Source organism: Trichomycterus rosablanca, chromosome 5, assembly GCF_030014385.1.
Source record: "Trichomycterus rosablanca isolate fTriRos1 chromosome 5, fTriRos1.hap1, whole genome shotgun sequence".
Lineage (NCBI taxonomy): Eukaryota > Metazoa > Chordata > Actinopteri > Siluriformes > Trichomycteridae > Trichomycterus > Trichomycterus rosablanca.
In genome coordinates, this window is record NC_085992.1 from 28811246 (window position 1) to 28833309 (window position 22064).

Below are 22064 nucleotides of genomic sequence, written 5' to 3' on the forward strand. Positions count from 1 at the left end.
CTTGAGACCATCTGAACCAAACAAATGAATCTTGGTCTCATCAGACCATAGGACATGGTTCCAGTAATCCATGTCCTTTGTTGACATGTCTTCAGCAAACTGTTTGCGGGCTTTCTTGTGTAGAGACTTCAGAAGAGGCTTCCTTCTGGGGTGACAGCCATGCAGACCAATTTGATGTAGTGTGCGGCGTATGGTCTGAGCACTGACAGGCTGACCCCCCACCTTTTCAATCTCTGCAGCAATGCTGACAGCACTCCTGCGCCTAGCTTTCAAAGACAACAGTTGGATGTGACGCTGAGCACGTGCACTCAGCTTCTTTGGACGACCAACGCGAGTCTGTTCTGAGTGGACCCTGCTCTTTTAAAACGCTGGATGATTTTGGCCACTGTGCTGCAGCTCAGTTTCAGGGTGTTGGCAATCTTCTTGTAGCCTTGGCCATCTTCATGTAGCACAACAATTCGTCTTTTAAGATCCTCAGAGAGTTCTTTGCCATGAGGTGCCATGTTGGAACTTTCAGTGACCAGTATGAGAGAGTGTGAGAGCTGTACTACTAAATTGAACACACCTGCTCCCTATGCACACCTGAGACCTAGTAAGACTAACAAATCACATGACATTTTGGAGGGAAAATGACAAGCAGTGCTCAATTTGGACATTTAGGGGTGTAGTCTCTTAGGGGTGTACTCACTTTTGTTGCCGGTGGTTTAGACATTAATGGCTGTATATTGAGTTATTTTGAGGAAAGAATAAATTTACACTGTTATATAAGCTGCACACAGACTACTTTTCATTGTGTCAAAGTGTCATTTTGTCAGTGTTGTCCCATGAAAAGATATACTTAAATATCTGCAGAAATGTGAGGGGTGTACTCACTTTTGTGATACACTGTATATATATATATACATATACAGTATATACAGTGTATCACAAAAGTGAGTACACCCCTCACATTTCTGCTGATATTTAAGTATATCTTTTCATGGGACAACACTGACAAAATGACACTTTGACACAATGAAAAGTAGTCTGTGTGCAGCTTATATAACAGTGTAAATTTATTCTTCCCTCAAAATAACTCAATATACAGCCATTAATGTCTAAACCACCGGCAACAAAAGTGAGTACACCCCTTAGTGAAAGTTCCTGAAGTGTCAATATTTTGTGTGGCCACCATTATTTCCCAGAACTGCCTTAACTCTCCTGGGCATGGAGTTTACCAGAGCTTCACAGGTTGCCACTGGAATGCTTTTCCACTCCTCCATGACGACATCACGGAGCTGGCGGATATTCGAGACTTTGCGCTCCTCCACCTTCCGCTTGAGGATGCCCCAAAGATGTTCTATTGGGTTTAGGTCTGGAGACATGCTTGGCCAGTCCATCACCTTTACCCTCAGCCTCTTCAATAAAGCAGTGGTCGTCTTAGAGGTGTGTTTGGGGTCGTTATCATGCTGGAACACTGCCCTGCGACCCAGTTTCCGGAGGGAGGGGATCATGCTTTGCTTCAGTATTTCACAGTACATATTGGAGTTCATGTGTCCCTCAATGAAATGTAACTCCTCAACACCTGCTGCACTCATGCAGCCCCAGACCATGGCATTCCCACCACCATGCTTGACTGTAGGCATGACACACTTATCTTTATACTCCTCACCTGATTGCCGCCACACATGCTTGAGACCATCTGAACCAAACAAATTAATCTTGGTCTCATCAGACCATAGGACATGGTTTCAGTAATCCATGTCCTTTGTTGACATGTCTTCAGCAAACCGTTTGCGGGCTTTCTTGTGTAGAGACTTCAGAAGAGGCTTCCTTCTGGGGTGACAGCCATGCAGACCAATTTGATGTAGTGTGCGGCGTATGGTCTGAGCCCTGACAGGCTGACCCCCCACCTTTTCAATCTCTGCAGCAATGCTGACAGCACTCCTGTGCCTATCTTTCAAAGACAGCAGTTGGATGTGACGCTGAGCACGTGCACTCAGCTTCTTTGGATGACCAACGCGAGGTCTGTTCTGAGTGGACCCTGCTCTTTTAAAACGCTGGATGATCATGGCCACTGTGCTGCAGCTCAGTTTCAGGGTGTTGGCAATCTTCTTGTAGCCTTGGCCATCTTCATGTAGCGCAACAATTCGTCTTTTAAGATCCTCAGAGAGTTCTTTGCCATGAGGTGCCATGTTGGAACTTTCAGTGACCAGTATGAGAGAGTGTGAGAGCTGTACTACTAAATTGAACACACCTGCTCCCTATGAACATCTGAGACCTAGTAACACTAACGAGTCACATGACATTTTGGAGGGAAAATGACAAGCAGTGCTCAATTTGGACATTTAGGGGTGTAGTCTCTTAGGGGTGTACTCACTTTTGTTGCCGGTGGTTTAGACATTAATGGCTGTATATTGAGTTATTTTGAGTCTGCACACAGACTACTTTTCATTGTGTCAACGTGTCATTTTGTCAGTGTTGTCCCATGAAAAGATATACTTAAATATCAGCAGAAATGTGAGGGGTGTACTCACTTTTGTGATACACTGTATATACAGTACATATATACAGTGTATCACAAAAGTGAGTACACCCCTCACATTTCTGCAGATATTTAAGTATATCTTTTCATGGGACAACACTGACAAAATGACACGTTGACACAATGAAAAGTAGTCTGTGTGCAGCTTATATAACAGTGTAAATTTATTCTTCCCTCAAAATAACTCAATATACAGCCATTAATGTCTAAACCACCGGCAACAAAAGTGAGTACACCCCTAAGAGACTACACCCCTAAATGTCCAAATTGAGCACTGCTTGTCATTTTCCCTCCAAAATGTCATGTGACTTGTTAGTGTTACTAGGTCTCAGGTGTGCATAGGGAGCAGGTGTGTTCAATTTAGTAGTACAGCTCTCACACTCTCTCATACTGGTCACTGAAAGTTCCAACATGGCACCTCATGGCAAAGAACTCTCTGAGGATCTTAAAAGACGAATTGTTGCTCTACATGAAGATGGCCAAGGCTACAAGAAGATTGCCAACACCCTGAAACTGAGCTGCAGCACAGTGGCCAAGATCATCCAGCGTTTTAAAAGAGCAGGGTCCACTCAGAACAGACCTCGCGTTGGTCGTCCAAAGAAGCTGAGTGCACGTGCTCAGCGTCACATCCAACTGCTGTCTTTGAAAGATAGGTGCAGGAGTGCTGTCAGCATTGCTGCAGAGATTGAAAAGGTGGGGGGTCAGCCTGTCAGTGCTCAGACCATACGCCGCACACTACATCAAATTGGTCTGCATGGCTGTCACCCCAGAAGGAAGCCTCTTCTGAAGTCTCTACACAAGAAAGCCCGCAAACGGTTTGCTGAAGACATGTCAACAAAGGACATGGATTACTGGAACCATGTCCTATGGTCTGATGAGACCAAGATTAATTTGTTTGGTTCAGATGGTCTCCAGCATGTGTGGCAGCAATCAGGTGAGGAGTACAAAGATAAGTGTGTCATGCCTACAGTCAAGCATGGTGGTGGGAATGCCATGGTCTGGGGCTGCATGAGTGCAGCAGGTGTTGGGGAGTTACATTTCATTGAGGGACACATGAACTCCAATATGTACTGTGAAATACTGAAGCAGAGCATGATCCCCTCCCTCCAGAAAGTGGGTCGCAGGGCAGTGTTCCAGCATGATAATGACCCCAAACACACCTCTAAGACGACCACTGCTTTATTGAAGAGGCTGAGGGTAAAGGTGATGGACTGGCCAAGCATGTCTCCAGACCTAAACCCAATAGAACATCTTTGGGGCATCCTCAAGCGGAAGGTGGAGGAGCGCAAAGTCTCGAATATCCGCCAGCTCCGTGATGTCGTCATGGAGGAGTGGAAAAGCATTCCAGTGGCAACCTGTAAAGCTCTGGTAAACTCCATGCCCAGGAGAGTTAAGGCAGTTCTGGGAAATAATGGTGGCCACACAAAATATTGACACTTCAGGAACTTTCACTTAGGGGTGTACTCACTTTTGTTGCCGGTGGTTTAGACATTAATGGCTGTATATTGAGTTATTTTGAGGGATGAATAAATTTACACTGTTATATAAGCTGCACACAGACTACTTTTCATTGTGTCAGTGTCATTTTGTCAGTGTTGTCCCATGAAAAGATATACTTAAATATCTGCAGAAATGTGAGGGGTGTACTCACTTTTGTGATACACTGTATATATATATATATATATTAGGGCTGTCAAACGATTAAAAATTTTTATCGCGATTAATCTCAGAATTTCATATAGTTAATCGCGATTAATCGCATAAAAAAAAAAATCTGTGTAAATGTTATAGAAAACAAGGATTTTTAAGTGAAATGTTACAGTTAAAATGGTGAACACATTTTATGCTAAATGTACTGATGTTAAAAACTGCTGGGACAAGAGAAAACTGTTTTATTCACTCACATACTAGGCAGTAATACTATCCAGTGGTTTAATGGACGTTTCTACACGAACTGAGTGTGTTTAGACTAGGGTGGCCAGATTCATAGTAACAAAAAGGAGGACATTACACCCCAAAAAGCCGGACATCATATTAGGAACAGGGGGACATGCTACTGCAACACACAGAATGAATCCAGAACCCATATAACAGAGTTTTTGACCAATTTAAGCAAGAATTATATAACAAATGACTGTTTTACTCACTAAATGTTGTGTCTTTTCATATTTAGGTCCGTTCATCGCTGCCTCAAAAGTTTACTTTTTGGCATTTTCACCGCGTTCCTGATCATGAGAGCTGAGTGATTGACTCAGGTAGCGGTGTTTACAAAACAGAGAGGGCGGGCGAAATTCAACCACCCAATCACAGACTAGCATTTAGAGGGCGGACCTTCTCCGATTGGCCAGTGGTAGCTCTATAAGGAGTCAAATGAGGCTGTTAAACCAATGATATACAAAGCATTTGTTTCGACATGTACCTGAGCCAATGGTAAATAATATTGATCAAAAATGAAACCAGTTCACTCCAAAAGGAGAGTTAAATTGAGATTGCGTTAATGCGTTATTATCGCGTTAACTTCGACAGCCCTAATATATATATATATATATATATATATATATATATATATATATATATATATATATACAGTGTATCACGAAAGTGAGTACACCCCTCACATTTCTGCAAGTATTTCATTATATCTTTTCATGGGACAACACTATAGACATGAAACTTGGATATAACTTAGAGTAGTCAGTGTACAACTTGTATAGCAGTGTAGATTTACTGTCTTCTGAAAATAACTCAACACACAGCCATTAATGTCTAAATAGCTGGCAACATAAGTGAGTACACCCCACAGTGAACATGTCCAAATTGTGCCTAAAGTGTCAATATTTTGTGTGACCACCATTATTATCACTGCCTTAACCCTCCTGGGCATGGAATTCACCAGAGCTGCACAGGTTGCTACTGGAATCCTCTTCCACTCCTCCGTGATGACATCACGGAGCTGGTGGATGTTAGACACCTTAAACTCCTCCACCTTCCACTTGAGGATGCGCCACAGGTGCTCAATTGGGTTTAGTCCATCACCTTTACCCTTAGCTTCCTCAGCAAGGCAGTTGTCATCTTGGAGGTTGTGTTTGGGGTCGTTATCCTGTTGGAAAACTGCCATGAGGCCCAGTTTTCGAAGGGAGGGGATCATGCTCTGTTTCAGAATGTCACAGTACATGTTGGAATTCATGTTTCCCTCAATGAACTGCAGCTCCCCAGTGCCAGCAACACTCATGCAGCCCAAGACCATGATGCTACCACCACCATGCTTGACTGTAGGCAAGATACAGTTGTCTTGGTACTTCTCACCAGGGCGCCGCCACACATGCTGGACACCATCTGAGCCAAACAAGTTTATCTTGGTCTCGTCAGACCACAGGGCATTCCAGTAATCCATGTTCTTGGACTGCTTGTCTTCAGCAAACTGTTTGCTGGCTTTCTTGTGCGTCAGCTTCCTTCTGGGATGACGACCATGCAGACCGAGTTGATGCAGTGTGCGGCGTATGGTCTGAGCACTGACAGGCTGACCTCCCACGTCTTCAACCTCTGCAGCAATGCTGGCAGCACTCATGTGTCTATTTTTTAAAGCCAACCTCTGGATATGACGCCGAACACGTGGACTCAACTTCTTTGGTCGACCCTGGCGAAGCCTGTTCCGAGTGGAACCTGTCCTGGAAAACCGCTGTATGACCTTGGCCACCATGCTGTAGCTCAGTTTCAGGGTGTTAGCAATCTTCTTATAGCCCAGGCCATCTTTGTGGAGAGCAACAATTCTATTTCTCACATCCTCAGAGAGTTCTTTGCCATGAGGTGCCATGTTGAATATCCAGTGGCCAGTATGAGAGAATTGTACCCAAAACACCAAATTTAACAGCCCTGCTCCCCATTTACACCTGGGACCTTGACACATGGCACCAGGGAGGGACAACGACACATTTGGGCACAATTTGGACATGTTCACTGTGGGGTGTACTCACTTATGTTGCCAGCTATTTAGACATTAATGGCTGTGTGTTGAGTTATTTTCAGAAGACAGTAAATCTACACTGCTATACAAGCTGTACACTGACTACTCTAAGTTATATCCAAGTTTCATGTCTATAGTGTTGTCCCATGAAAAGATATAATGAAATATTTGCAGAAATGTGAGGGGTGTACTCACTTTCGTGATACACTGTATATATATATATATATAGAGAGAGAGAGAGAGAGAGAGAGAGAGAGAGAGAGAGAGAGAGAGATGATCGAAGTAAACTTGTTCGTGACATCACGTGTTTCATTCAGCGCGAATTTCAGTTCGTAATCCGAAATTTGTTCGTACGTTAAATTGAAGGGAAAAAAATGCTCATAACCCAAAATGTTCGTATGGTAAACGGTTCGTAAGTCAAAGGTCTAATGTACAGGGTAAATAAATCTCTTCTTATCTAAAGTATGAACTCAACCCGCCATGTGTCAACAGTTCTGGGGGGTATTTTAGTGGTAATAGCATGGGGAAAGTTTTCTTGGCTCACATTTGGGCCCTCTAATACCAATTAAGCACTGTTTAAATTAGTGCTGGACAATAATTCGATATCGATAAATATCGCGATAGAAAATGTTTCAATAACGGTGATATGATTTTTAAACAAATTCGATCGATATGCATACGTCAGTGCGCTTTGCCCGTGTTACTTTTTTGCGGAAGCATTTCTGCTCGCAGGTGTTCCCACAGGGACGCAATTCAACAGCACACCTCAAGCGAGTAGTTCTCCATCAAAACAGTGCAGTTACACACTCAACATAAATGTCAACCACCAACACAATTACAGAAAAAGTACTAGTACTGAGTACTAATACCAGTTAATAATATTACTTCTTATTAGTTGTGGCGCGCTACGAATAAAGGCACCAACGGGATAGTCGCGTTCCACTGTTGCCAGATTGGACTGTTTTCCTCCTAATTGGGCGTTGTTGTTTTTTTCAAAAACAATTTAATAGCATTTAAATAACACTTCTATTGAAAAGAGAATATTCAGGTTTAAGAAGCCCCAGCATTGTAGAAGGCTTTTAAAAGTAAAGTCAATTTTCAATGCTGATTTGGATTAAGTGTTGGTCAGAATGTATCATATTCTTGAAAGAAAATTAAAATTTGTTTTCCATGCATTCACACTGGCATGTTCTGGGGTTCAGATGAGTCTCATCAGTACACACAAGTTTGCAGTCAAATGATCAAGTATTGCAAAGGAATATCTTTGAAATTCTGTTAAGGTTATAGGCTATATTTTAGTTTTTCACAAAGAAAATGAGAAAAAGTAAAAAGCTTATTATGCTAGGCTTGATGTAATTCTACATGGTACTCACTGCCTGTATAGGTAAACGAGTGAGTGACCAAAACACTACTAGATCAACAGCTACTAGCCACATACAAAAATAGTTTCTGTGCCACCCCTGTGTGAGCAATGGTCTCAGTCTGGCCACCCCTATAGAAATTGTCTGGCTTTGCCACTGTCCACAGTTGAAAAAGAAGCAGATGAAATAGCTGATAAGAGAGGAAAGACTAATTCAGTGGTGTATTCAGCTTGTATTTCTTGCCAGAAACCAGAAAAGAGGTTTGCAGGTACAGCCATCCAATTTTGGTGTTTTTGGCAGTTTTTGTGACATTTGTGTTATTCATATCGATATCGGAATTATATTGTATCGACCGAAATTAGGAGTTATATCGTGATATAAATTTTAGCCATATCGTCCAGCCCTAGTTCAAATGCCAAAATCCAAATAGTGTTGCCGATTATGTGCAACCATCTAAAAACTGCTACTTACAGCATAATGATAAATCATATCACAAGCACAAATCATGAGCATGACAATATTTCAACATCCCCAGTTACCAAATCTAAATACCGTTGGGTAAAACAAGAAATTCACAGCATTAGTGTGCCAGCAGGAACCGAAATACAACTTCTGAAATCCATGTCACAAAGAAATAAAGCTGTTCTGAAAGCAAGTACGGGTCTTAGGATGCATTCACATGATAAATGTTTTGTGCTTTTGTTTACTGCAAGGCTGGACACATATTGTTGCTTACCAGAGCATTTCACATGATACACAGCATAACCACTTTCTGCAGGCTACCACTGCATGCCAAGCTTACAACCATCCATGATATTGACTGACAGTATTGATGGTTTATTCACATTCAGTTTTGTATGAAATATTTGTATTATACGCCATGCTAGCCCATGGTTAAGTTGTTGATTCCTTGTTTTGTTTCTTGAAGTTAGGGTATCAATGTTTATGTTCTTTCAGGTGGGATTTTATTTTGGATTTAAAAGGTCAGATCGATTGGCAAGTGTTTGAGTCAAAGAGCTCAGCCTCCAATCAGATAACTTGGAGCCATATAACCTTTCTACTTGGAAGAACTTTAAAACTTAATAAACAAAATCACATGATGCAGCAGTAGGCCCAGATGGGAGCCACAATCAATTTCCAAGCACCTCAAAGGTTTTGAGTTTCATAACATATTGTAGTGCCACGTTGAGTGTCCTGTCTTGAGTGAGGGTTAGTTTGCGTCAACATACAGGCTCTAAATGCTTCTAGTGCTGGTCGTAGTCCCTGATGGTGGATGGAGTCAAGTGTGTGGGTGAAAGTCTCCCATAGTCTAGTTTAGGTCTTATTAGGGTTCTTTATCCATTGGAGGGTCTGGTGGTTTGCATCCGATTTGGTTCCTGGCAGAACTTTAAATATGTCCAAGCTTTTGAGGCAGCTGTTTTTAAAGAATTCTATTTGTGGAATAAAAGATCCTAGGAACCTTGTTTTCTTGGTGGTCATGATGTGGTCACAATTAAGCTGAAGACTTGAGTAATGATATAAGGTTTGAAGCTGGCAGAAATATGTCAATATTTGATTGAGGTCGACAAGTGTTTATCTCTTTACCCCTTTAATCTGATGCCAGGGTCATTCACGCAAAGGCTACAAAAGGTGCCTGGTAATACTATATTAGTGACACTGTTTATTTTTATATTAAACAGGGTGACAGACAGAATGCTACCCTGTGGGACTCCAATTACTTGTGTGTGTTCTTGAATAGGTGTTAATGAGCCTGACTTTGAAGTGCCTGTCTGTTACAAGGAGATAAAATCTGATAATTGGCCACATATGTAATATAATATAGCTCATATGATGTAGATGTCTTAAAACCATATATACATGTTGTATTGTATACCTTTCAAGGTTAAAGATTACTGCTACGACAGGTTTTTAATGAAGGTGTCTCTGATGAATGTTTTGTAGACATGACAGATTATCTTTTGTATTCCTTCCCTTTCAGAAACTGCTCTGCATATCTGACAGCCACAGCCACACAAGGTGGTTATTTACCATCTTTTCCAGTGTTCTACACAAACAGCTGGTCAGTGCTATAGGTTAATTATTGTTATGGTCGCTATTGTCTTTTCTTGGCTTGGCTATGGGAATTATGGTTGCTCCTTTTTATGATTTTGGTATTTTTGGTATTTGTTATCCATATTTGGTTATATGTTTTTAGGAGAAGGGTCATGGTGCCTCTGGGAAGGTGCTTCGAAACTGATAGTGGATCCTGTCTGGGCCTACTGCTGCGTCATGTGATTTTTTTATTAAGTTTTAGAGTTGTTCCATGTAGAAAGCCCGGTGGCTCCAAGATATGTAATTGGAAGCTAAGCTCTTTTAAGTCCTGCTGTAAACAGGTAGCTTGGAACTTCTGCAGACTTTTTTTTGCAGAGGAGCTTCTTTTAAAGCCTCCACAAGTTTATTTGCAATGTCAACCCTGCTAGGCTAGTAAACACTGTGTGTTGTTTGATGTGTTGGATTTGGTTTTTTTTTTTTACCATTGATGCCATCTATCAAAATGCACACTTTTGTTATTGGTGTGTTTGTCGTCCATTTTAACACAAATTCACAGCAGCTGTTGTTTTCTTCATTAAACCAGAGATTTTGTCTTCTTCTTGGTTTATTGTAGATTTTTGGTATAGTTTCATCTGCTATAGCTTCCATAGCATCTGTAAACAGTCCCAACTTCTTTTGGAACACGTTGCAGGCCTAAAAAGCTGGAATAGATGGCCGCTCAAGTGGCGCAGTGGTAAAAACACACGCTAGCGCACCAGAGCTGGGATCTTGAATACATCGTATAGAGTCTCAGCTCTGCCTGCCGTCTGGGCTGAGCAGCCACATGAACAACGATTGGCCTGTTGTTCAGATAAGGGTGGGATATTAAGCCGGATAGGGACTCTCTCATAATAACGAATGCAATTACGACCTCTGCTGGCTGATTGATGGCGCCTTCACAGAGACAGGGAAAAGAGTGCTCTCAGGGTGTGTCTCTCCGTGCACAGTGCTGAGCCGCATTGCACTCGTCAAAGTGTGGGTGATAAAATGCATACGACTGCTGCCCACGTGTCAGAGGGGGCGTGGGTTAGCCTTGCTCTCCTCAATCCGAGCAGTGATCGTCATTGGTGGAGAGGAAGCATGACACAATCGGCCAATTGGACGCGCTTAAAGGGAGAAAATCCATAAACAAAATCCCCCCCAAAAAAATGCTGGAATAGATGTATATTAACAAATGAAATAAAGGTAACATGAAATATATTGCATTTATTATGTCAATATCACTACTGTTTCACAGATGTGTCTATTTTCAGGGGTTGATAGGAAACTTGGAAGAATATTATTAATTAATATAAGAAAATACTTTTTTTCATTTGCGATTTGCAGTTGGGGTTTTAGCTTCTTGGCATCTTTAACAGTGATTCCTGCTATTGAGAGCTCAGTCGAAGTTGGTTATCAATTCCTGATCCAGTTTGTGTTCAGTCATTCTTCTTTTGTAATTTATGGTCACCATGGCTGTATAGTTGCACCTTATCACTCCTATTCCCCAGCCACCTCAGAACCCAACAAGGGGATGCACAAAGACATGTCTGTGCACCAGGGCTATAGGAGTGATATACTCAAACAGATGGTGTTTGCACTATACTGACCCTGAGTCAACGCCTTCTGGGGATCTCTTAAGAGATTTAACCTAGCTGCTTGATTGGAGTTGGCCTCTCCAACCTTCTGTCTATGTAAAATAAAGCCAAAGTATGGAGTGTTGGAGACATGGTAACCGCAGTCACCACTCCTCGCAGGTATCAGAATCTTTAACTCTATAGACACAGGTGGCACCTCACAGCAAACAAGGCACACAACTTGTTTACCTTTTACAAATTGCAAATACAAAGTGGTGCTGAGAATCTATTCTATCCTTGATCCCAAGGGGGTATTTTAGTTTAAAACAAGAAAGCTCTGGTAGTGCTTGTCTTCTGGAGATGTGAAAAGATAAACAGGGAAAATGGGCTCATGAATCTTTATTGCATCAATCAGAGAATGTATTGAATGTTATTAAAGAGCTACAAAGTTGGCACCAACAATGCAAACCCGGTCTCCGTATTTTACAGTTTACTAGTCGCCATGCCATTCAACGTTCAGTTTAATCCAAAAGTTTAGGGCTTTGTGAAACAGTTAAAATCAGTTTCTTTCCACCAGGTCTGTGCTTTGCTTCACACTTCGTCATATAAACAATTTGTCTCATCTACTGCACTTGATTAATGGCAAGCAGTTCATTCAGATTAAACTTTGAACACAGCAGAGAGCTGTTAAAACGTCGGCAAATGTGCACAGCGCACGTCACTCAGAGAGATGCAAATGAAAGGTGTTACTGTCTCACTCTGTAGGAAACAATGGCACAGCCAGTACAAAAACGATTTTGCAGTGTGTCATGTGAATGCAGCCTTACCCAATTTTAGCATATGTTTCCTAGTCAAGCAGCCAATGAATGTGTGCATACAGTATCTTACAAAAGTGAGTACACCCCTCACATTTCTGCAAATATTTTATTATATCTTTTCATGGGACAACACTATAGACATGAAACTTGGATATAACTTAGAGTAGTCAGTGTACAGCTTGTATAGCAGTATAGATTTACTGTCTCACTGTACACCTCACAGTGAACATGTCCAAATTGTGCCCAGTTGTGTCGTTGTCCCTCCCTGGTGTCATGTGACTCCTTTGAGTTACAAGGTTCCAGGTGTAAATGGGGAGCAGGTCTGTTAAATTTGGTGTTTTGGGTACAATTCTCTCATACTGGCCACTGGATATTCAACATAGTACCTCATAGCAAAGTACTCTCTGAGGATGTGAGAAATAGAATTTTTGCTCTTCACAAAGATGGCCCAGGCAAGGGGTTTTCAACCTTTTTGGACATGCGCCCCCCTTCGTGTGCCAACTGCGAAACCCCCGCCACCCCCCAACTTGCGCCACGCCCCCTCCCCTTCGTCAACCACCGCACAGAAATCATTGAGAAAGCTTCTGACAAGCTAAAATAACGTAATTAACGTTGTGCACATCATACATACGATGCAATTTTGCTGATTGAAAATATTACTTTAAAAAAATAACACAGTCCGATCCCATCAGAGCCGATTCTATGAGCACATTATATAAATTCGTGGTTCACTTTGGTAAATCATAAGCGGTTCTTGCTTTTTAATATAGATGAGAGCAGAAAACATTACTTCACAGAGTCAAGCATAGACAAAAGTTCATCAATTACTAAATTGGTTAGTTCAGCATCATCTGCTCTGACTGACAAAAAACGTTTAGCTCCACAGACAGAACGACTCTGAGTCGGCTCCCGCTCTGTGGTAATAGCCAGTTTAATTAAGCCTGAGCTTTTTAAGGTAAGCGAGTCACACAAAATGTTCTTTAGTAGCTGGTGTTTATTTACAACCGCAACATTTATTATAACAGTAAAAACAGAGAGATGACTGAGAAAAGAAACTTACGCTGCGCTTAAAATGAATTGACTCCTGAATCACTTACATCGATACTGTAAACAGAGCGTCTCTCTTAAAGACACAGACACGTCCTATAACAGCGGTCGTTGGTTTTGACACCGTTGGTTATCTTCGCTGTGAGCCCTATTCTTAAGGTTTTTTTCAGACTGAACTGATTAACATTAAACGTGCTTGTGTGTGTGGTCAGTGAGACTAATGAAATATGTCTCCCGTGGGTGAAAAATGAATTGCTTTAGTTTTAGAAGTTTTAGAAGTTTTAGAAGGATAATATGGGTGGTCACACAAAATATTGACACTTTGGGCACAATTTGGACATGTTCACATGTAGACATTAATGGCTGTGTGTTGAGTTATTTTCAGAAGACAGTAAATCTACACTGCTATACAAGTTGTACACTGACTACTCTAAGTTATATCCAAGTTTCATGTCTATAGTGTTGTCCCATGAAAAGATATAATAAAATATTTGCAGAAATGTGAGGGGTGTACTCACTGGTGGGTCCAATCTTGAATCCAAACAGGTGTATCAAATAATGAAAGTGGTCGGTAAGAGTATTAAAAGAGTATTTTGAATTAATTTAAGAAAATATGTTTTGTGCCAAAAATGGATGGGCAAATATGGGCTGGCATCTGAACTAAGAAACTGTATACCTACGAAGTGTCCCATATTAGGCAAACTGCAAAAGTTTGGATACCCCAGGCAAATTTCTTCTTGAGTTAATCTTCAGTTAATGTTTTAAGTGAAAAACACTGTACCTAATAAAATGGCCACTAAGTAGGTGGACATGCTAAAAAAAATGTCAAATGAAGACAATTAGACCTATGTGCACACACTTCCATGTCAGCTTGGGAGTTTTTTTTAATGTCCCTCCTGTAAATATTGATAAGCAGTGAAAAATGTCCGTACCAAATCTTAAATAAAAAAAATAAAAAAACAGCAATGGCAACCGCAGTGTTTACTTCGAGGTCAAAGAGTATATCTAGAAGGCCTAGCAGCACAGAGTGATTACCTTTTGTTCCCAATATCAGGAAAGTGCAGCAGATAAGTATCGAATGACAAAATCTCTGCAGCTGCTCTCTGTCCACACCCTTCCACTTTTAATTAAAGAGGACAGACAGAACCTCAATGACGAGCAGCCTTTTAAAGAGCAGTGCCTCTGAGAGATCAATACGTTAAAACTCGAATCATCCTTTAGTGCCAAACTGCACAGAAATCAGAATAAAACAGTCAGTGGCATATGGAGGGCTACTGAACTGCCTGTCTCATGAGCTTTGCTTTGCAAATATGCAAATCAAAAGCTTACAAAATACTCAGATACGCGCTGCTACGGATATTTAATCAGATTCATAACTGGGGGCAATCAAAAGCGATGAGAGAATATGTTACTGCTGTGTGCTGTGATGGCACTCCAAGTCTAATGACAGCAATGCAGTACTGGGTAATTGTAATGACAACACATTTGCTGGGAGGGAAAAGAAAGGTCCAAATAGTCTTGCTGTCTGTTATATGTTGCACAAAAACTTTGGGGTTGGTTTCACACCATCCACATTTAAAAATGATTAAGAATTCTGAAAAATTCTAAGAAGACCCAAATGCTTTCCTATTCTTGTTAAAGGCTTACTACATACGGTGAAATGCATTTTGCTTTAGACCAGAGTTAATGTGGCAAAAGATCCTCACAAGGGTTTTATGGTGCAGCTCTGTTGGTGCACTGATCTAATTCCCTAGTTTACAACTGCAGAAACTCGGGTTTGAGTCTCATCAGTACTGCCAACCTGGTCAGGCTCCAATAAAGAATTGATGAATAGTGGAATACAGAGGGCATAGCCATTTTCATCCATCACTAACCAGTGCCTTTCTTAATCAGTGTGGGTGTTGTGCAAAAAAAAATACTGCACCAAGCACAATGTGACATTATTAAATGTGTTCATTTTATTAAAATAAAATATTTAAAGTATAATGTCCTGCTCTTCTTATCCATGAACAAATAATTCTACAGGAAGTGTGCTATTACCACTTGTAAAAGAAATAAAGAAAGGAATAAAAAGGATATTAAGGATAATAATGTTCTAAAATCGAGGGTTGCAACAGGAAGGGCACCCAGCACTAAAATTGTGCCAGTTCAGGTGTGCGGACAAGAATGACCTGCAGTGGTGAATACTAAATATGGGAGCAGCTGAAAAAATATATATATATGACATTGTACACTGGAACAACTGATAAAATGGGTGCTGAACATCAATATGGTTCCTGAGGACTTGGGTTTGAATGCTGCCTCTGATCACTGTCCGTAAGGACTTTTTATAGATGGGCCTGACCCACCAGGATTAAGTGATGGGTAAAAATACATGAATAAAAGGATTGAACAGCACTGAAATGTTAAATGAACTTAAAATATTGTACTAACAAAGACAAAAAACTGCAGCAGCAGGCCAAACTGACAATGCACTGTTTTCTATTTGTTTTTATTTTTTTAACTTACAAAAGGCCCAACTTGACAGTGGTGGGGCTTGAACCAGCAACTTTCAGATACTACAGTAGATACTAGTCAAGTACCTTAACCATGGAGCTACCACTACCCTGTTTTTTTCCTTGAATTTAAAAGTACATAAAATCATTCATAAATAAAATTATCTGGATTGTAAAAAAATATCCTAACTGGACTAATGGTAATGAACAAATCTCAGTGCTGCTCTGCACATGCGAAAGCCAGTGGAGGACCACAATCTGTTTTAATATGTGTGTTAGATAAGGAGCACATTAAAATGCTAATATTGACATTAACTTAAACTAAACCAAATCCATGCAAAATTAAGCACTTCATTTAGAAATGGCCTTTTAAAATGTTAATAAGGGAAACGGAGGGAAGGTTTCTTGATGATATATTTCCCTTACAGGTGCATGTAAACGTTCAACTTGAACCACATTTCCCTGAATTGGTAATATTCACTAATATGAAGCTTGAAGCAGTTAATCCTGGTCCAGTGTACCCTCTGCATTATACTAAACAAGTTGACCTGCAAGATGCAGCACAGGTAATGAAACTGCTCCCAGCAAATTACATACAGTGCTGGTGAGAACATCTCTGCCCTCGGTTAAATTAAATTCTCATCCAGTCGTTGAGTGGCACGGCCGAGCAGGTATACGTTTATGACAGAGGAGTCAATAAGAAAGGCCTGAAAGAGGATTTGCGTTCAGAAGCTTGCCACGCTTCATAACAACTCGCGGATAAAACAACAGGGTGTCGCGTGATAGATCCATTGCTTAAGCTTCCCTAGATTAGAAGGAATAAAAGTGAAGAACAGAGGACACTTACTCTCTGGCTGCTTCTCGTTGGGTGTAATGGAGCGGATAAAGTCCTGCGGTGTCATGTACACCTCAGGATCTCCATTCTCGCTGATGATCTTCAGTGTGGCAAAGTAGCGGAAGATCTTATCAGGGGTGGAGTACGCTCTGATACGGTTCTCATACTCCATTACCTGCACCGGGAACACAGGACAAAACACAGTAAAAACTTTAGAAGCAGACTCAGTGGTGCGCTACTTTTGGACCTTTTGAGCAAACCAAGGGCAGGTTGGTACATCAGGCTAACACAAGACAAATTATGAGTCCAGTTTGTAATGAGACGGAAATCCAGGTCATTCTCTGAAACAGGCTAATTTGTTCAAGTTTTTCAGGTCAGTAACTATCAATGTTAAGGACATTTTAGTCTATTGGACTGGATCCCTGTACAGAGTGTTTCTGCCTTGTGCAAAGTTTTTGGGGGATGACGGATCTGACACAATCCTAATCAGGATAAATCTTATTATAAAAATAAAAGAAAGTATAACTTATATAATAATTTTTGAATAATGGCATTTCTGTGCACAAAAATTAAAATCGACAGTCAAATTTATACAATTTATCATTTCAACAAAGATGATTGCTTTATACCGTTTTGAGAATCTAGTGATTTTTGTCAGGTGGAATAGAGGTGCAGCTAGTAGAGAGTGTTGGTTACTAGAGGTATGGCTTGGTTTGATCACTGTGTAGGGAGTGTTGTATTTTCCTTCAGGTACTTTGGTTTTCTTTCACCTTCCAAAAACAAGCTTTAAGGTGAATAAGCTGTACTAAATTACCTCTAGGTGGTTGTAAGTAATTGAATTTATTTGTGTCTTGCCATTTAATGTATTGCCGCTCTGCCCAGGGTGCAAAACCGTCCTGTACTCAGTGTTTCCTGGTGGTAATAAAGGAGGAACATTGGGCGAATTATAAATATATAACCAGCAGATAATTCACTAATCATGTTTTCATTTTCAGAAGTGAAGGTGTTTTTTGAGAAAGTATATTCTCAGAGGGCTATCTTAATAGAAATAAAGCTGTGTAACTCCAGCATTTCTGTGGACCAGAGAAAACAGGACTGTAGCTTTATAGTAAGCAGGGGAAAACGCTGCTTTAGAATAATGCAATGAACCATGCACATCCCAGTCTCTGGGATGTTTTTTCTTCCTAAAAACTGATATTAAGGGAATGCTTTTTATTCCATGTTTGTTATTATTCTGCTGTGTTTGCAAATAAGGTACTGGACTTTTGACCTGAAGGTCCTCGTTCAAGCCCCAATACTGTCAAGCCATTTTGGTCTCCTGAGCAAGGCCCTTAATCCTTGCATTGTCACAACTGTAAGTCACTACATAAAACAGGGGGGTGTCCTATGGAGGTCCTAATCTTTATTAAATAGAGTTAAGATGGGTTAGTTTTTATTGTATATATATAATGTTTTAGGTTTTATATGTTTGGTTTTATTGCCACTTCAGCACACATTTGGCTATATCTATGGCATACACCTGTTTACATTAAACATCGGACCATTTATTACTGACCATTTATAACAAAGTGTGTAGGTATCATATTAGGTGCTTTAGATTTAGATATGGTAAGCAGTCCAGTATTTTCCAGAATTTGGGGTCTTTTGAAATTGGCCTATTAAATTTCCTTCTATTTAGTAGTTTTGTCCTGTGGGGTTGACAGTGGTACGGTCAATTAGTATGTACTGCATGATTGACAAGTTGGTGCTTTATCTCCTGTTAGTACATGTCTGTGTCAGGTTCAAGTGTCCAGTTCAACATCTTGTATAGATGGTCTGGTTTAGTCGGTTGTAAAGACAGTGGGGTTTCCTTCTTTTTATGGTAATACTTCACGTAATTTATTGTGTAGATCGTTGTTCCAGTCTGCTTGCGACTTGGAATTTAAATACAGTGTATCACAAAAGTGAGTACACCCCTCACATTTCTGCAGATATTTAAGTATATCTTTTCATGGGACAACACTGACAAAATGACACTTTGACACAATGAAAAGTAGTCTTTGTGCAGCTTATATAACAGTGTAAATTTATTCTTCCCTCAAAATAACTCAATATACAGCCATTAATGTCTAAACCACTGGCAACAAAAGTGAGTACACCCCTTAGTGAAAGTTCCTGAAGTGTCAATATTTTGTGTGGCCACCATTATTTCCCAGAACTGCCTTAACTCTCCTGGGCATGGAGTTTACCAGAGCTTCACAGGTTGCCACTGGAATGCTTTTTCACTCCTCCATGACGACATCACGGAGCTGGCGGATATTCGAGACTTTGCGCTCCTCCACCTTCCGCTTGAGGATGCCCCAAAGATGTTCTATTGGGTTTAGGTCTGGAGACATGCTTGGCCAGTCCATCACCTTTACCCTCAGCCTCTTCAATAAAGCAGTGGTCGTCTTAGAGGTGTGTTTGGGGTCATTATCATGCTGGAACACTGCCCTGCGACCCAGTTTCCGGAGGGAGGGGATCATGCTCTGCTTCAGTATTTCACAGTACATATTGGAGTTCATGTGTCCCTCAATGAAATGTAACTCCCCAACACCTGCTGCACTCATGCAGCCCCAGACCATGGCATTCCCACCACCATGCTTGACTGTAGGCATGACACACTTATCTTTGTACTCCTCACCTGATTGCCGCCACACATGCTTGAGACCATCTGAACCAAACAAATTAATCTTGGTCTCATCAGACCATAGGACATGGTTCCAGTAATCCATGTCCTTTGTTGACATGTCTTCAGCAAACTGTTTGCGGGCTTTCTTGTGTAGAGACTTCAGAAGAGGCTTCCTTCTGGGGTGACAGCCATGCAGACCGATTTGATGTAGTGTGCGGCGTATGGTCTGAGCACTGACAGGCTGACCCCCCACCTTTTCAATCTCTGCAGCAATGCTGACAGCACTCCTGCGCCTAGCTTTCAAAGACAGCAGTTGGATGTGACGCTGAGCACGTGCACTCAGCTTCTTTGGACGACCAACGCGAGGTCTGTTCTGAGTGGAACCTGCTCTTTTAAAACGCTGGATGATCTTGGCCACTGTGCTGCAGCTCAGTTTCAGGGTGTTGGCAATCTTCTTGTAGCCTTGGCCATCTTCATGTAGCGCAACAATTCGTCTTTTAAGATCCTCAGAGAGTTCTTTGCCATGAGGTGCCATGTTGGAACTTTCAGTGACCAGTATGAGAGAGTGTGAGAGCTGTACTACTAAATTGAACACAACTGCTCCCTATGCACACCTGAGACCTAGTAACACTAACAAATCACATGACATTTTGGAGGGAAAATGACAAGCAGTGCTCAATTTGGACATTTAGGGGTGTAGTCTCTTAGGGGTGTACTCACTTTTGTTGCTGGTGGTTTAGACATTAATGGCTGTATATTGAGTTATTTTGAGGGAAGAATAAATTTACACTGTTATATAAGCTGCACACAGACTACTTTTCATTGTGTCAAAGTGTCATTTTGTCAGTGTTGTCCCATGAAAAGATATACTTAAATATCTGCAGAAATGTGAGGGGTGTACTCATTTTTGTGATACACTGTATGTCTTTATTGTGTGGAATGTGTCTAAGGGCATTTAGTGATTTCTTTTCCTGAGGCCTTTCTAGCAGCGTATTTGTTGCCTGGGATCCTGCAGTGTGCCGGTACCCAGGAGAAGATTACTCAGTATTTTTGTTCAGTCAGCTTTTTCACTTTTGCAAGTATTTTGGTAATAGTGGGGTGATTTGTGTTTTGGGATACCATAGCTTGTAAGCAGGAGTTTGAGTCTGAGCAAATTAGGAAGGTTTTGTATGAGTTGTTTTGTTTGTATTCCACTGTGAGTATTAAAGAGTGTGCTTCTGCTGTGAAAATGCTGCTATGATATGGCAGATGAATAATGTAGTGGTGGTTTATAGTTGTGAACGCTGCTGCTACATGAGTTTCCGTTTTGGAGCCATAAGTGCAGATTGTTTTGTGATACATTTCTCTGATATTAAAGAAATGTCTTTGATAGTCAGTTGGGAAGGTTCTTTGTTCATGGCTTTCAGAAGTTTTTGGTTCCTTCTCTACTTTTTTACATTCTCCATTCAGTTGTTTTTCAGAGCTTAAATCCATTTTAGACTGTCCATTTTTGGATGTTATGGATGATTTATAGTAGTTTCCGTTCTACTGATGGCATATGTCTACCTACTGTATGTCTACTGCATATGCACAGGTCAGCCACATAAAGGCAACTAATGATGTTGGTGACAATGGTTTGTATGATGCTGTTAATTTAAATGTTAAAAAGGGTTACTAAGAGGACACTGTATGTGAGGCTCCAAATGAGTGGTGTTCATTTTTACTTTAAATTTTCTGTCTGTCAGGAAATTCTAGATAAATGTAGGCACGTAAGCCCATGTTGTCTACGTAAGTCCATCTGGTGCATGTACTGCCATTTCTCCATGTAGTATTGTATACCTTCTCCAAGTCAAAGAATAATGCAATTATGTGCTTTTTATTTATGGACCCATTTCTGATATGAGTTCCATCCTGATGAGGTGGTCTATTGTGATTTAAAACCACTTTGACCTTTGCTTCTTAGGTCATAGCATTACTGCCCATGGTTTACCATCCTCTTCTTGGTTTTCCACAAACAGCCTGGCGATAATTGTTTGGGTCCTTATGGTCCTTTCCCAGTTTGGGAATAAAGATAATTATTGTTTTCTTACAAATTGCCAGGATTTGCCAGTTGACCATATTGTGTTTACGTTATTTAGAACTGAACGTGCAATGTGGGGGAGGTAACAGATATAATATGGGCTGACAGTGGTATAGTGTGATTTATTAATAGCCATTAACAGTTCTTCTTGGTTCAATGTTTACAAAGTGAAAAAAGGGGTTGTTGGAGGCTGTGTTATACAGGTGTGAGGGATGGAATTTTCTCCAGCATACGCTGTAGAACTGGTACCAGTTAAAATTTTAAAGCTGCCATGTTTGTGTTGTCAAATGGTCACCACCACATAAATTATCCCATACCTTCCACTAGTGTCAAGAAGGATTTCTGGTAAGTCAATGGTCAAACGTACTCCATGTCCTGGGTGTATGTATGTATGTACGTATGTATATATGTACTAGATTCATCATTTAGTAAACACATGTCTCTTGCATTGATGGGGTCTATCACATTGCCTTTTTGGCTGGTTTTGTTGACTCACCAGAGAGCGTTGTACTCACTTAGGTCTCCCATAATAATGTTTGAAACATTGACAAAGACAAAAACATGAACTGACTGTCAAATCAAAGGTCTCTGGTTCAAGCCCCACCACTTACAGTTTGTCACTGTTGGGCCCCTGAGCAAGACCCTTAACCCTCAATTGCTTAGACAGTATAATGTCACAGTACTG

The 22064-nt window shown here is 40.8% G+C and overlaps 1 protein-coding gene across 1 annotated transcript in view; it reads right to left on the bottom strand.

Annotated features, from left to right (window-relative positions):
- Positions 1-22064, bottom strand: part of micu1 (mitochondrial calcium uptake 1) — a 109897-nt gene that overhangs the window by 67368 nt on the left and 20465 nt on the right. Inside the window, exon 4 of the mRNA XM_062995030.1 lies at positions 16683-16845. Within this exon, the coding sequence (XP_062851100.1) occupies positions 16683-16845 (163 nt within the window). The remainder of the gene's footprint in view (positions 1-16682; positions 16846-22064) is intronic.